The 12,450-nt window shown below is 30.1% G+C and overlaps 1 protein-coding gene across 1 annotated transcript; it reads right to left on the bottom strand.

The window, feature by feature from the left end:
• Positions 1 to 1,935: 1,935 nt before the first annotated feature.
• On the bottom strand, positions 1,936 to 12,340 carry LOC139097625 (sodium-dependent nutrient amino acid transporter 1-like). The gene is made up of 6 exons (XM_070649516.1): positions 12,088 to 12,340; positions 4,188 to 4,510; positions 3,819 to 3,860; positions 2,707 to 3,761; positions 2,263 to 2,634; positions 1,936 to 2,195 (listed from the first exon to the last, which is right to left on the bottom strand). The coding sequence occupies exons 2-6, from the start codon at positions 4,495 to 4,497 to the stop codon at positions 2,100 to 2,102; spliced, it is 1,875 nt and encodes a 624-aa protein (XP_070505617.1). The 5' UTR covers positions 4,498 to 4,510; positions 12,088 to 12,340; the 3' UTR covers positions 1,936 to 2,099.
• Between the last annotated feature and the right edge of the window lie 110 nt (positions 12,341 to 12,450).

Below are 12,450 nucleotides of genomic sequence, written 5' to 3' on the forward strand. Positions count from 1 at the left end.
ACATTTGTGTGGAATATTTTGAATAATATTGACGAAACATTATTGGAAATAGACGTTGATGTGACCGAATGTGCACAGAGATTTGTGTGTTGGCATCAAAAATAGTATACTAAATATGCAAGAAAATCGGGCAAATAATGTCGATAAATTTATCAGCATTAGTTTTGTAAAATGCAGTTTCAATTCAGTTTTATTTGTGTTTATGATTATAGCATCTCATACGAACTTTTTGTATTTTCCAAGTGTAAATGGACAAACAAAGTGATTTCCAAATACAATATGGAATAATGCAATTGAGGCTGCACGAAAAGGATGGTAGTTGTGTTGTCAACATTTTTGAGAAATATGCCTACGTATTAATTTGGAAAAATTTGCAAATAAAATACAACAATATACAAAAACAAAAAAGTGAAATGAGAATAAATTTACTTCCTATTGCTATTTTGAATTCAATGAACCAATTTAAAAACATTACAAGGATTCCTTTGTAGACATGTAATTTTACAAATAATAAAAATTTGCACACATGAAAATTATTCATAATTAAATAACTAGGTACATAATTAATATTCACTATTTGCAAATTTTATGGACACGTGAGTTTTTTTGTGATAAATGCCTTTTTTTAAATAAAATTTCATATTTGTTTTATAAAAATAGCTATGTGTACTTTCAAAAGCTATAAAATATTCGAGAACGACTGTCAATATTCAGAGGGACAATAATTTTCTATACTCCACATAACAAATTTAGATGAAAAGGAAACGCTTTCAAACGTATCAAAATATTGTAAAATATTTAATAAAATAATTTTCTGTCTGGCTGATTTAGTGAAATCGTGATAAATAGATTTTAGACAGAACACGAAGAACATGTAGATACATGCCATAAACATAAAGGATTCAATAAAATTATTTGATATCTGGCAAACTTCGGCGGCACGTAAATGCCCGAAGACAGTGCCTTTTATGTTTTGCTCATATATTAATGAATGAATTGGTGGGGTATAGAGGAATGGGGGAAAAATTTAGCGTTCATATGCCGTAAATAAGATTGCGCTACGAGCGGTCTAAAGTATTGCGTTTCGCTAAAGCTTGCATTAAAGAAAGAAAAAAGCAGCCAACATTGGCTTGTATTGATCGACATTGGTAATCGACAAAAAAATGACATTGTCTACTGTGCATGAAGTGTGATGCATAGTCATCAGCTCTTAGCATCGTTTGATTCATTTCAACCTACAGCCAATCCAATAGATTCCCTGTCACTACGAAAGTGTAGCGAGGAAAAATAGGAACGAGTTCTACAAGGTTAATTTTTGAATGGATAGAAAAGAATAATCTAGAGCTGTGGTTGGCATTATTAAGCTACGGAACACTTCAGCACTAGAAAATTTTCGACCACACCTCAGATGTCATATGTATCAATATGCCGGTGCACATAGGTTGCCCACCACTGGCCAATATAATATCAAATCCACAGATAAAGTTAGATTTGAAAATTGAATTCTTATGTATTCTTGTTCCCATATCATCAATAGTTCATGGTTCACAATACTTCCAAAATCCATTTAATTCTATTTCAGGTTACTTATAATAAAAATAAATTGAACAACGCTTTTGTGCACCTAGTAGATAAAAGTAAGTGAATTTGCTTTCATGTGGAACGATGTGTCGTGCACACAGTTTGAGAATCACTGAATCAGAAAAGTATCTTTGTAAAAGAATGAATTAATATAAATTTTCTGAGTTTAAATGCCTAAGAATGAATCACCTGTGTGGAAATGAGAAAGTAAATTTGAATTTAGATTCTGGAAATAGTTCTATAATTTTTTTCTGACTTGTGCAGAAACCAGAGTAAATTAGTAAGTACTTTGTGAACAATTGATTCATCCTGCATTCTATTTAAATTCATATTACAAATTGAAAAACACTTGAATTAAAATTAAAATTTTCAATACTTTTTTTTTATTATCTTAATGGAATGTCAAAACATTTGTAGGCATTTGTTTCAATAAACTTAAAACTCGTCATCACTCGTGAATCATTTTTTAAAAATAAGGCAATAAAATATGATAAAAATAATAAAATATTTCTTTGAGATCAATCTATTGTACGAATATACTCTTTGTATTTGGCATTTAGTGCTGCATCACGTGGTCCCCAACTAGACGTTGGTTGAAACGCTCCTTTAATTTTCTGAAAGTAACGTAAATATCCATTAATTGAGAAATTATGTTGGCAATATTAATATTTTGCAACTTACATCCCATAAAGTATTGCCTTTTTGTGTGCATATTGCATATATTGCAAATATTGGTAACTGAATTAAACCTAATGCTGAAATACACCAGCCAATCACGTATGCAATTTGTGGATAATCGCGATCGCCATCTTTTAGAGGTTCAAGTGTCAATAACGTGTATACAAGAATTACAGTCATCAATCCAGGTGTAAGGTAGCGCCAGCACGTTCTCCAGTAAATATTTGGTCGGAAGCCGAGCATGAATTCGATATCTCTGCAAAATCTGTCGACTCCGTATATGTATGAAAATGTATAAAGCTCAGCAATAGCCAAAACAAATGCAATAAATGAAGCTCCATAGTAATCAACTAATTTTAATACTGATTGTCCACCCTAAAGGCAAGAAAGGATTATAAGGATGTTTTAATATATAACAACATTAAGCAGTATAATGCAATATTTTACCTCCGTAACGTAGATTGAACCAAGTAATGTTCCTAGTATTGATATAACCAACGCAGCATGCCAGTTCTTAACTTTCTTAAATCTGTCACGTATTATTGTCATGATGCTTGAAACCATTGCAACATTGCTTCCGATGCCAAGCAGATACAACATCAGAAAGAATAGAACAGAAAAGACTTGTGGGAAAGTTTTAAATTTTGAAATTGCATCCGGATATGAAATGAAGGCTAATCCAGCACCTGATTTTACAACAGTTGATATATCATCTACATCAAGTTCATGTGCTAAATGACCAAGTATACCGAAAATACAACATCCGGCCAATAGAGATGTGAATGTGTCTATAGTTGTCACAATGTTGGAATCACGATAAACATTATGGCCAAATTTATTATACGATGAATACATAATGATGTTACCGAAACATACAGATAATGAAAAGAAGACTTGCGTTACAGCTGCATACCAAACTTTTGGGTCAAGAATTTTATCCCATTGTGGAGTTAAAAAGTATTTGATTCCATTCATTGATCCTGGAAGAGTTATTGCACGTACGAATAGTATACTAAGCACAAAATATGGAAAAATAGCAAGCACATATGATGCTTTGCCTGAACTTCTAACACCCTTGATGAGTATTAAAAATACAATTCCCCATGAAATTGCAAGGCAGATCACAAGGGTCCAATTTGGAACTCCAATACCATCATCAATATTGTCCTTTGCACGTAAAACATCTTTCAGGAAATAAAGTTCAGCTGATGATTTTGTACTGTTTGACCATGTCATGTTAGAATCCTCTCGATATCCCGATGGAATACATGTTACATTCCATTCGTCCTTACAACTACTCCAAGGCAAAATTTGTCGAAATGAATTTGCAAAATAGCTCAATGTAAGTGCCATAAGTGATGAATAATAAGTAGCAACGATTGCAACAGACACAATTTGACCAACTCCAACGCCTCTCATAGCTGGCACACAATCAAATACTTTGACACTTCCTCTTGATGAAAATTGTCCAAAAACCATTTCCATAAAGTAGCAAGGTTTTCCTATTGGAATATTTTAAATTAGTATGACTCACTATGAAGCACTGATTGATTGCTTACCTATAAGAACAAGTACGATGATGTAAGGAATCACAAAAGCACCTGTTGAGAAAAATAACATTTTAATTTCTTAGTGCATAATCATAATTGGCTGCATCGTTAGCTCATTAGTTCAAAATTGCAATCCGCTCAGGGCTTCGCATGGCTTTAAGCTTGTTGTGCTTAATCCAGATCTCGAAGGAGACTCAAATTGTATATCGAGTTGATTTTTCCATATAAAATCCGAGTCAACATTGCTTGCTCTATTCAATCATTCACAACCATTGCAAACAGCAAGTAAATCAAATAATATTTATAGCCTTGCTTAAAAACTAATCACGAGTAGAACTCTCAGAGCCATTATGATGTCAAGAAAGAATTTTTATGTACCTCCTCCATTTTCAAGTGCAATGAACGGGAAACGCCAAACATTTCCCAAACCCACACTCATAGCAATGCATGACAGGAGAAATTCAATTCCCTTTCCCCAACTGTCGCGTTCCTTTGGTGGTTTCTTTTCCTTTTTGTCTGTGGTTGTTTCTTCCTCATTAGCCTCAAGCTGCGTTGGTGGTTGAACAGGCGGAAATGTTTGCTGATATTTTCCAGGATAAAACTGTGTAATATTTTGACGATATTCACCAGGTGGAACGGTGTAGATTGTGTCACCTATAAAGGTTGGATTATCATGCCCATGCATCATTTAGTGTTGAAAGCTATGAAAAGAGATAAAAAGTTTCGTGTGTTAATAAAATTTATTACCATAGATGTGGTAAAAGTCAATTACGAGTATTCATTTAAGTCAGTTATAATTTTCATTAAGGATCATTCAACTCATTCCATTTCTTCCGCATTATTGAATGAAGTGAATTTCATCGAACGTGTTTACTGCAGAACAGCAAAATACACATGTTCACCTTGAACGTGATCGAGTCCAATGAAATAAAATATAGATAGTTTCTTCTATTTTTATATACTTCTATATCTATTTGTTCGACATAACCATGGCAAATTCTCAGCTGAGCGATTCTTGAAGACCGCACAAAACAGGTTGCTGACCATGAAATTATTACATTTTTGGCATTTTAATAATAAAATTTGCTATGTGTTGGTTATTTTTTATAAAAGCTCTTATTGCTGATGAGCTCTGCATTGCTTATGGCATAGGTTAATGTAATTTTCATGTATGTATCTAATGTCATTAGAATCTACACAACGATACATGTATAGGAATGTTTTTGGAGCTTTAGCATACAACAGAAACTTTTTCTGTACTAACTCATTAAAACTTTTTTTTCGGTATGTTTAAAATTTATTGCTGTAGGTTATGAAAATGTTGTGTCGTATTGGTATTTAGAATGTGTGATATCTTCTCACATTATTTACTTGTGTGGTTTTGGTAGACGAAATCTGTGATCTTGATATATGTAAATCCAAATGCTTATAATAAATCGAGGCAATTAAGAAGCTTTTTTCTGTTTCAATTTGGAAATTTCGATCCAAACTTATTTATGGCTTTGTTTTTAGATAAGGAGAAAAGTTTGAAAATTCCATCTGTGACTCTTCCTCATCAAAAATAAATGGTATTGTGATTTTGTCCTTGAATTAGCGACAAACAACCTTTCTCTGATGTCATACAATGAAATTCCAATCAAAATTCTCAATGGAATGGAATGAATATTGTTTTAAGGTTAATATCTTCAATAAAAAGTTGTTAATGATGTTTATTGAAGGAACGATTAACTGTCAACATGTACAGTTCAGAAATTTAGTCACCAGAATAGTCCGGATTCAATTGGAGGCCACAGCTTCCATATCCAAATTTTCTGGAAGGATAATCCATAGTTTTTGGAGTTTTGGAGTTCGGACTCTTAAAAATCTTCTATAGTCAGATCAACTGGAAGGTGATGAGGATTGAGCCCATTTGGTGTTAAGAAAAGATCTTTTGCGAAACCTAAAAAGCTCTGTGGCTAAGACTTCTTTATTTGTGTCGCTCGGAATTGTATTATAAATTCAACCTTTTCCGCTCCTTTTCCGGAATTGATGCTTGAAAGTTAAAGCGGAACTTGTTTTGTTTTTTATTCAAATATAAATTTAAATAAATTAATTTTAGATTATTGTGGTTTTTACTTTTCTCTAGATGATTCCAAAAGTGATTTGAATCCACAATTAGAGTGTTAATTTTATATGAATTATTTTACGTCAATTCTATCTGAATTATCAGACGGTAAATATTGAATGCGTCAATTTTTGATCATTAAAGAAGAAATAAATTGATGGCTTATTAAATACAATGTAGGATTGCTTACTTTTTATGAAAGCTGGTGCTTTTTTTCAGAGGTACAGAGGTAAAAAAATGATTAATAACAACTGTCGATTCCGAAATGATGAATAATTTTATATTAACAAAAACTCAAAAATGAGCTTGTTTTTAATGAGATATTTAATATTCAAAAGTACTTGCTAGATTGTACCTGCTGCAAAAAAGTTTAATAAACAAGTTTTTATTAAAATGCTGACATTTTGTGAGGTTTGATAATCAAGCTTTTTGAAGTTATTGAAGAGTTATATGTTTCATATATTTGAGTATTAATCAGTATTAAATGGATATTCCAACTTATCTTTATAAAGCAACCAATATAGTAATCAAATCAAAAACTTTATGCATTTCCTGCATATTATTAATATGAATGAAATTAAATCACAGGAAAAATTTTATCTCGAAGGTTTACAACATGTAGATACACAACTTTTTTTTTACTATAATTCACTTTCTGCTTACATTATAGAACGTTAAACTTTATCTTATGACACTTGCTGATAAAATCTATTTTTAGTCTCTTCCTTTTATAAAAAGACATTTATTTACCTTTAATCTTCCTCATATCTACATTTTTATAAAATTTGCTTATTAATTTAAGTGTTATATTGTTATAAATTGCATACAGGAACATGTAGATATTGTTTTATGGGAAAAAAAGTGAAAATCTTGATCTAAATGATTAATACTCAGAAACCTTGACAGGGGAATAAAATCAAATAAACTTTCAAGTTTCATTTTCTATTGAAATAAATATTTATTCGATTATAGAGTTAGATAAGCATTGAACTTTATTAATCCAGTATTAGATAGTAAATGCTACTAGAGTGGCAAGCGTTCCGGTTTTTCTCCAGTTTGATAAATTCTACTACTGGATTATGGAATTTTTAACAGAATATTGTAACTTTTTCTCAGAAACGTAGAAGGAAGCCAGTGATAGAGCTAACTTTAGGCGCCATTTTTGGGAGACAATGGACCACAATTGATCTGCCTCAGCAAAGCTTAAAATTTAGGTTAAATTTTAGTTTAAATTCTAGGCACGAAAAACCTATTTTCATGAAATATTGAGCTTGAAATATCGTTATGGCAGTAGCTTGGAAACCAGTTTGAGTCAGGTGCTAAGGTATGGAATTATTTAATGTTTTTTTCATTTTAATCTGTTCAATCTTTTATTAAAATTGTAAACATTGCATTTCGGGGTTTCCCAAAGTTTCGGCTTCGACGAATTTTTGAGATTGTGATTTCAAAAGAATTCTTCGAAGAATGGGAAGTACTGATGTCGAAAACCCTTAATTGCATTTTAAACTTACAAATAAACGATTCTTAATGTGACAATAGAACATAATTGACAGTCACGCTTAAATGATATATGACTAATTAAAAGTTTCAGTTCTGGGGTTTTTCAAAACAAAGCACATATTCTAGCGAACGTTTACACAAGTTTCCGCAATTTTTCCGACAATTTTTTTTTAATTAATTAACTCGAGAATCATTCGTAGTAATTTGAATGATGCTCGTGTGAAAAATGAATGTAAATTTTTGAATGATTATAAAAATCTCAATGCTCAAAATTAGAATCTAAATGACACAAATGAAAGTAGTTCCAATAAAGACATATTTATTAACGTCACATGGAATCCGTCTTTTCGTCGTAAATTATAATATCGGGTCAAAAGGGTCTGAGATAAGTTATGTAAAGAGTAATATAACTGATTGATGATCAGTTACCGTCCAGTAAATTAGTAGTTCTAAAGTACTAACCCACTCGAGGTTATCAGAAAACATGCTTAAATAAATTGATTCAAACCAGAATTAAATTAATTAGACTAGAAAATTAAATTTTATAATTTTTGCTCAAAATCACAAATTCTGTTTGGGTAATAAAAGCTACAGGAAGTAGGGAGAATTTTTGCAAGCATGTCATTGTTTTAACCACAATACATGGCATTATAACTGTCGGAACATGAGTTAAATATCGCTCTTTTCTATTTATGATGATATAAAAGAACGAGATTACAATATAAATCGTGAAAATGCAACTGTTACAGCATATGACCTATTTGAAGTAATTTCTCTACGATTGCTATTTAGAGATAAGTGATATTCAATGCAATTCCAAATAGACTTTCGCTTTCACTTCACATAAATTTTAAATTTATTGAAAATTACTCAGACAGAACGTGATGAGATTGGAATGATTATTGACTATTCACTGAGTATCATTCTTCTCATTTCATTCACAAACCACATTTTCATTGCTAAAACGAATTGGATATAATTATTGCGCAATGTTTGCGATTAACTAAGCAGAAAGAGAAGAGAGATTTATCCAAGATTCATCATAATCAACACTTTTAATGTGCGATTCATGGTAATTCACTCACCTTTCACGTATTTTTAAATTCAGATGCAAAAAAAAGGTTTTGAGATGATGATTATTTCATAATGAAAATTAACATTGAACCTGTTCAACAACAATACACTACTTTAATGTATAGTTTGTTATTAGACATTTAATATATGCCAGCAATAACAGGTTTATGTTCACATACTGACATATTTATGCTGCATATGGTAGTTGCAGTCATGCTATTATAAAATTAATTGCAATATATTGAATTTTTTATTTATTTCTGATCCGCTATTGATAGACATGCTGGAGTCATTTCGTGAGTTTATACAGTCACAGACTGAAATTTCGTGTTTTGCATTGCATTTTTGAAATTAATAATCACTATAATCAAGCATTATAATTAAATGAAATTTCTTAGTTTTTATCAAGTTTGCACATATAATTATTGCTTGTTATTTGCTTCATTAATTGACTTAGAACCTAAATACTGTCAACATTTTCAAATCGTTCAATGTAAATGTTGGTTTTCTATTGATTATGTAAATTTATGCTAATACATATAATGTCAAAATAGAGTGTATGAATGTTGTTATTGCTTATTAATCGGATTAATAATAATAATAAAATATTTGCAATAAGTTCCGTAAAGAAATGAGAATTATATGATAATGGATTTCTTACTAGGAATCATTTATAAATGACGTAAAATTATAAATTATAATCATGAGCATCAGTCATTCTGTTCTAAGATCAGTCTTATTTTAAAAATGCCAAAATCTTTATGCCGTTTGTGGTTTAGATCAAGGCACCAATATGTACCATTGCGCAAAAAAGTTTGGACTATACAGGTCTAGAAGAACCTGTAACAATTTTGTCACAAAAGAAGTTATAAAAATATCATTTTTATATTTTGTCTATGAACATCTTTCATTGAATCTGGCTATAAAATCCTATAACAACTTAATATTTTGTGGTTTTACTGAAATGACATCATCAGAGTAATAAAAAATAGAAAGGCAAACGGTAAAGACGAGCAAAAAAATAATTATTCAGAAGAGTTGTTTTTGGAGCTCTTCTAAAAGGTGGAGTTCAGCTATAGAAAGATTAATTGTGAAACATGTTTTGAGGAAGACGAAAAATTAAGAACTACTAATTTTGCTTGACGTAAAAGGTTTTATTGACCCGGTTGGCACAAGTTTTTCATGGTAGTCAATTGAAGGTCGCTGGTTATTATCTCAGTTAACAAGCAAATTGTCACTTGGACCACAAATGACAGGCACTTGGTTTCCATTAATAATTTGTGCCGATCGGGTCTTAGTGCCTTAAAACATCAATTATTTTATTTATTTTATTTAATTTACTTTAGTAAATTTAACAAGTTTCTTTAAAACAATAATCCAAATAGGGAGCTGAATTTTGCATTGAACTTCTTACACACTAATAATAATTGCAATTTTATAGCTATTATTTCTCTTGATATTCAATGTTGTGAAGGTCATCATTTAAAAAAAAAAATTCATTGTATTACTAAAAGTCTTGCCATAAGTGTGCAGGTGCTTTGAATGACTGCAAAAAATGCGAACTTTTTGTGACTAAAATAATATTCGATTCTAAGAAACATTAATATTCTTTTGAAGTTCCTTTGTATTTTATAGCTATTATATTTATTTAGAAATTTGAATTTTTTTGTTCCGCAATAAAAATAAAAATAAATTTAATAATCTAGGTAATAATAGTTTTTCACGCGCAGAACGAACGTGATTTATTAGAGAAAAATTAAGAAAAACATTTAAGAATTTTTATGGAATTGACAAACGTGTTAACGACCTATTGTAAATTATTGGAAGAGTTAAGGTCCAAAATAAGACTAAACTTTACAGACTTTGGCCCTAAATCTTTTGTAATACTAACTCGAGTTGACAAAAATACATTTTAAATAGATGATGGCAAGCTTATGTCCAATTGATGACTATTTCTAATTTTTGACCATGCAGACAAACTTTACGGCTTATGTCATTTTAATCACAATACTTCTTATTCAATACATTTTCTCTTAAATGCTGTAATTCTTATCATAATTTATCCCGTACAAGCATATAAAAAGATATTAGATTAGAAATTTTCCACAATGATGATAATTGTCACGTTAGTGTTATCAGAGGTTCTCTCTTTTTTATAACTGTGTTACAAGCTTTATCATAAATTGAGGATAATACTTAATAAATTAACTTTATTCTTGTTATTAAGTCATAAAAGATGGTTATATAAGGAAAAATCTGACTTTCTAGGTTAAGAAAAATATTTGTTTGGAACAAGTAAGTTAATTATACTAAGGCTGACTAGAAATTGTTTGAGAAAACCAGGATTTTTGTGGATTTTGAATAACTTTTACGGGACATGTTCGAAAATTTGTAATTTAATGACTATTTTCGTGAGAAAATAATTGAGACACAGAACAATAAAATTATTTCCGAAATTCACAACAGGGATTACCCCGGTAAAAATCGAGCCAGTGGTAAGCCTAATTATAATTCCTAAGAAACCAAAAAAAACACATTCAAATTTACTTAGCGTATAATTATTTTACCGACAAACTCAACAAATTAGGCATGTCGTACATATTTGTTAAAATTCTCTTTCTACTAATAAACTGCTGTACATTATAAACAATAAATATGCAAATACATTAACATTTAATAATCACGTGTGAACTACTAAATTAGTAGATGAGTCAATATAGAAGTATTTTAGTGACAATCGATATCTCCGAGAAGCACATTTCGGCGAACTAGGTCGAAATTAGACGTAATGGTTTATCGCCGTAAGGTTAGCTCCGCGAATACCAATTCCCTAGCAAACAGCTGTGCTGTTTGGAATCACTTATTTTAATTGCTTCATAAAAATGCATTCAATATTAACGAGCAAATGAGGTTTCATCTGATCATTATTTGATTGACAACAAATTCAAGGTAAGTTAACACAGCACATGAATGTCAAAAATATTATGCCTAACATGCTTAATTTAAAAATATTTTTGTTTTAATTTTAAAAAATTTAAATTTAATTAACTTTTATGAGTGTCATTTTTGACAGGAGTAATAAAAACTCAATTAACTAATTATCATATGTATGACACATCACACTATAAAATTCCATCAACTACAGACCATTAAAACACAATAATATTGGCCTTTAAAACAATATTCTCAATTTATTTTTAATCGATTTTCATTTTTGGAAATTTTTCAATTTTATTTTCATATTTTATTGACATTTATTTGGAATCATTAAAATTGACATGGACATTTTCTTGTACGGAAATGGATATATTTAATTTACGTTGCATTTACATCAAGTTCATTAAACATTTCTCGTATGCATTAACTAAGTATTGCCACTAAAATTTCTCAAGGAAATCAACAATATAAAATTTCTCACAAAACATCTGTCGTCAATGGCTTTGATAGACATTCAAGATATACATTTATTTTTTAAATTTTATAAAATGTCAGATTAAGGCAGGTTTTGTTTTAAATTTAAATCATCCTGCTATAAACAAGTCAACAACTTTATAATCACAAAACAAATGAATTTCTTCCTCAATTTAGTAAGCAACGAACCTGTAAAGTTCTACTTTAGGTATTATTCCTTTAATTTTTTCACAGATTTATTTTTTATTGCACAGTTTCATTCATAAACTTAAACTTTTCACTTAAATTAATTATCTTTTTAATACTACACAGAGAATATTAAGAGTAGCTACGGTTCAGTGAATTTTACACAAAAATGCTTTTTTTTATCTTTTTATAAAATATTATTTTTATTGCTACCGGCTGAACCGTTTCGCGCGAAAACTGAGTGAAAACTGAGCGGTTAACATGCAAGGGAAGTTTTTATTATAAACAAAAAGTTTTTGAGCTTTTTGTTGTTGATCGAGAGAAGTTGAACATAAAAATGAGAAGTTTGTCTCATTCAATATTTTT

This window comes from Chironomus tepperi, unplaced genomic scaffold (genome assembly GCF_022539635.2).
Source record: "Chironomus tepperi strain 1889 unplaced genomic scaffold, CSIRO-AGI_Ctep_v1 contig_425, whole genome shotgun sequence".
Taxonomy (NCBI): Eukaryota; Metazoa; Arthropoda; class Insecta; order Diptera; family Chironomidae; genus Chironomus; species Chironomus tepperi.

Coding starts and splice junctions, on each gene's coding strand:
- LOC139097625 (XM_070649516.1), bottom strand. CDS start 4,497: ATGATGCATGGGCATGATAATCCAACCTTTATAGGTGACACAATCTAC. Junction 3,762..3,818: donor CATCGTACTTGTTCTTATAG/GTAAGCAATCAA, acceptor ATATTCCAATAG/GAAAACCTTGCTACTTTATG. Junction 2,635..2,706: donor GTTCAATCTACGTTACGGAG/GTAAAATATTGC, acceptor TCTTGCCTTTAG/GGTGGACAATCAGTATTAAA.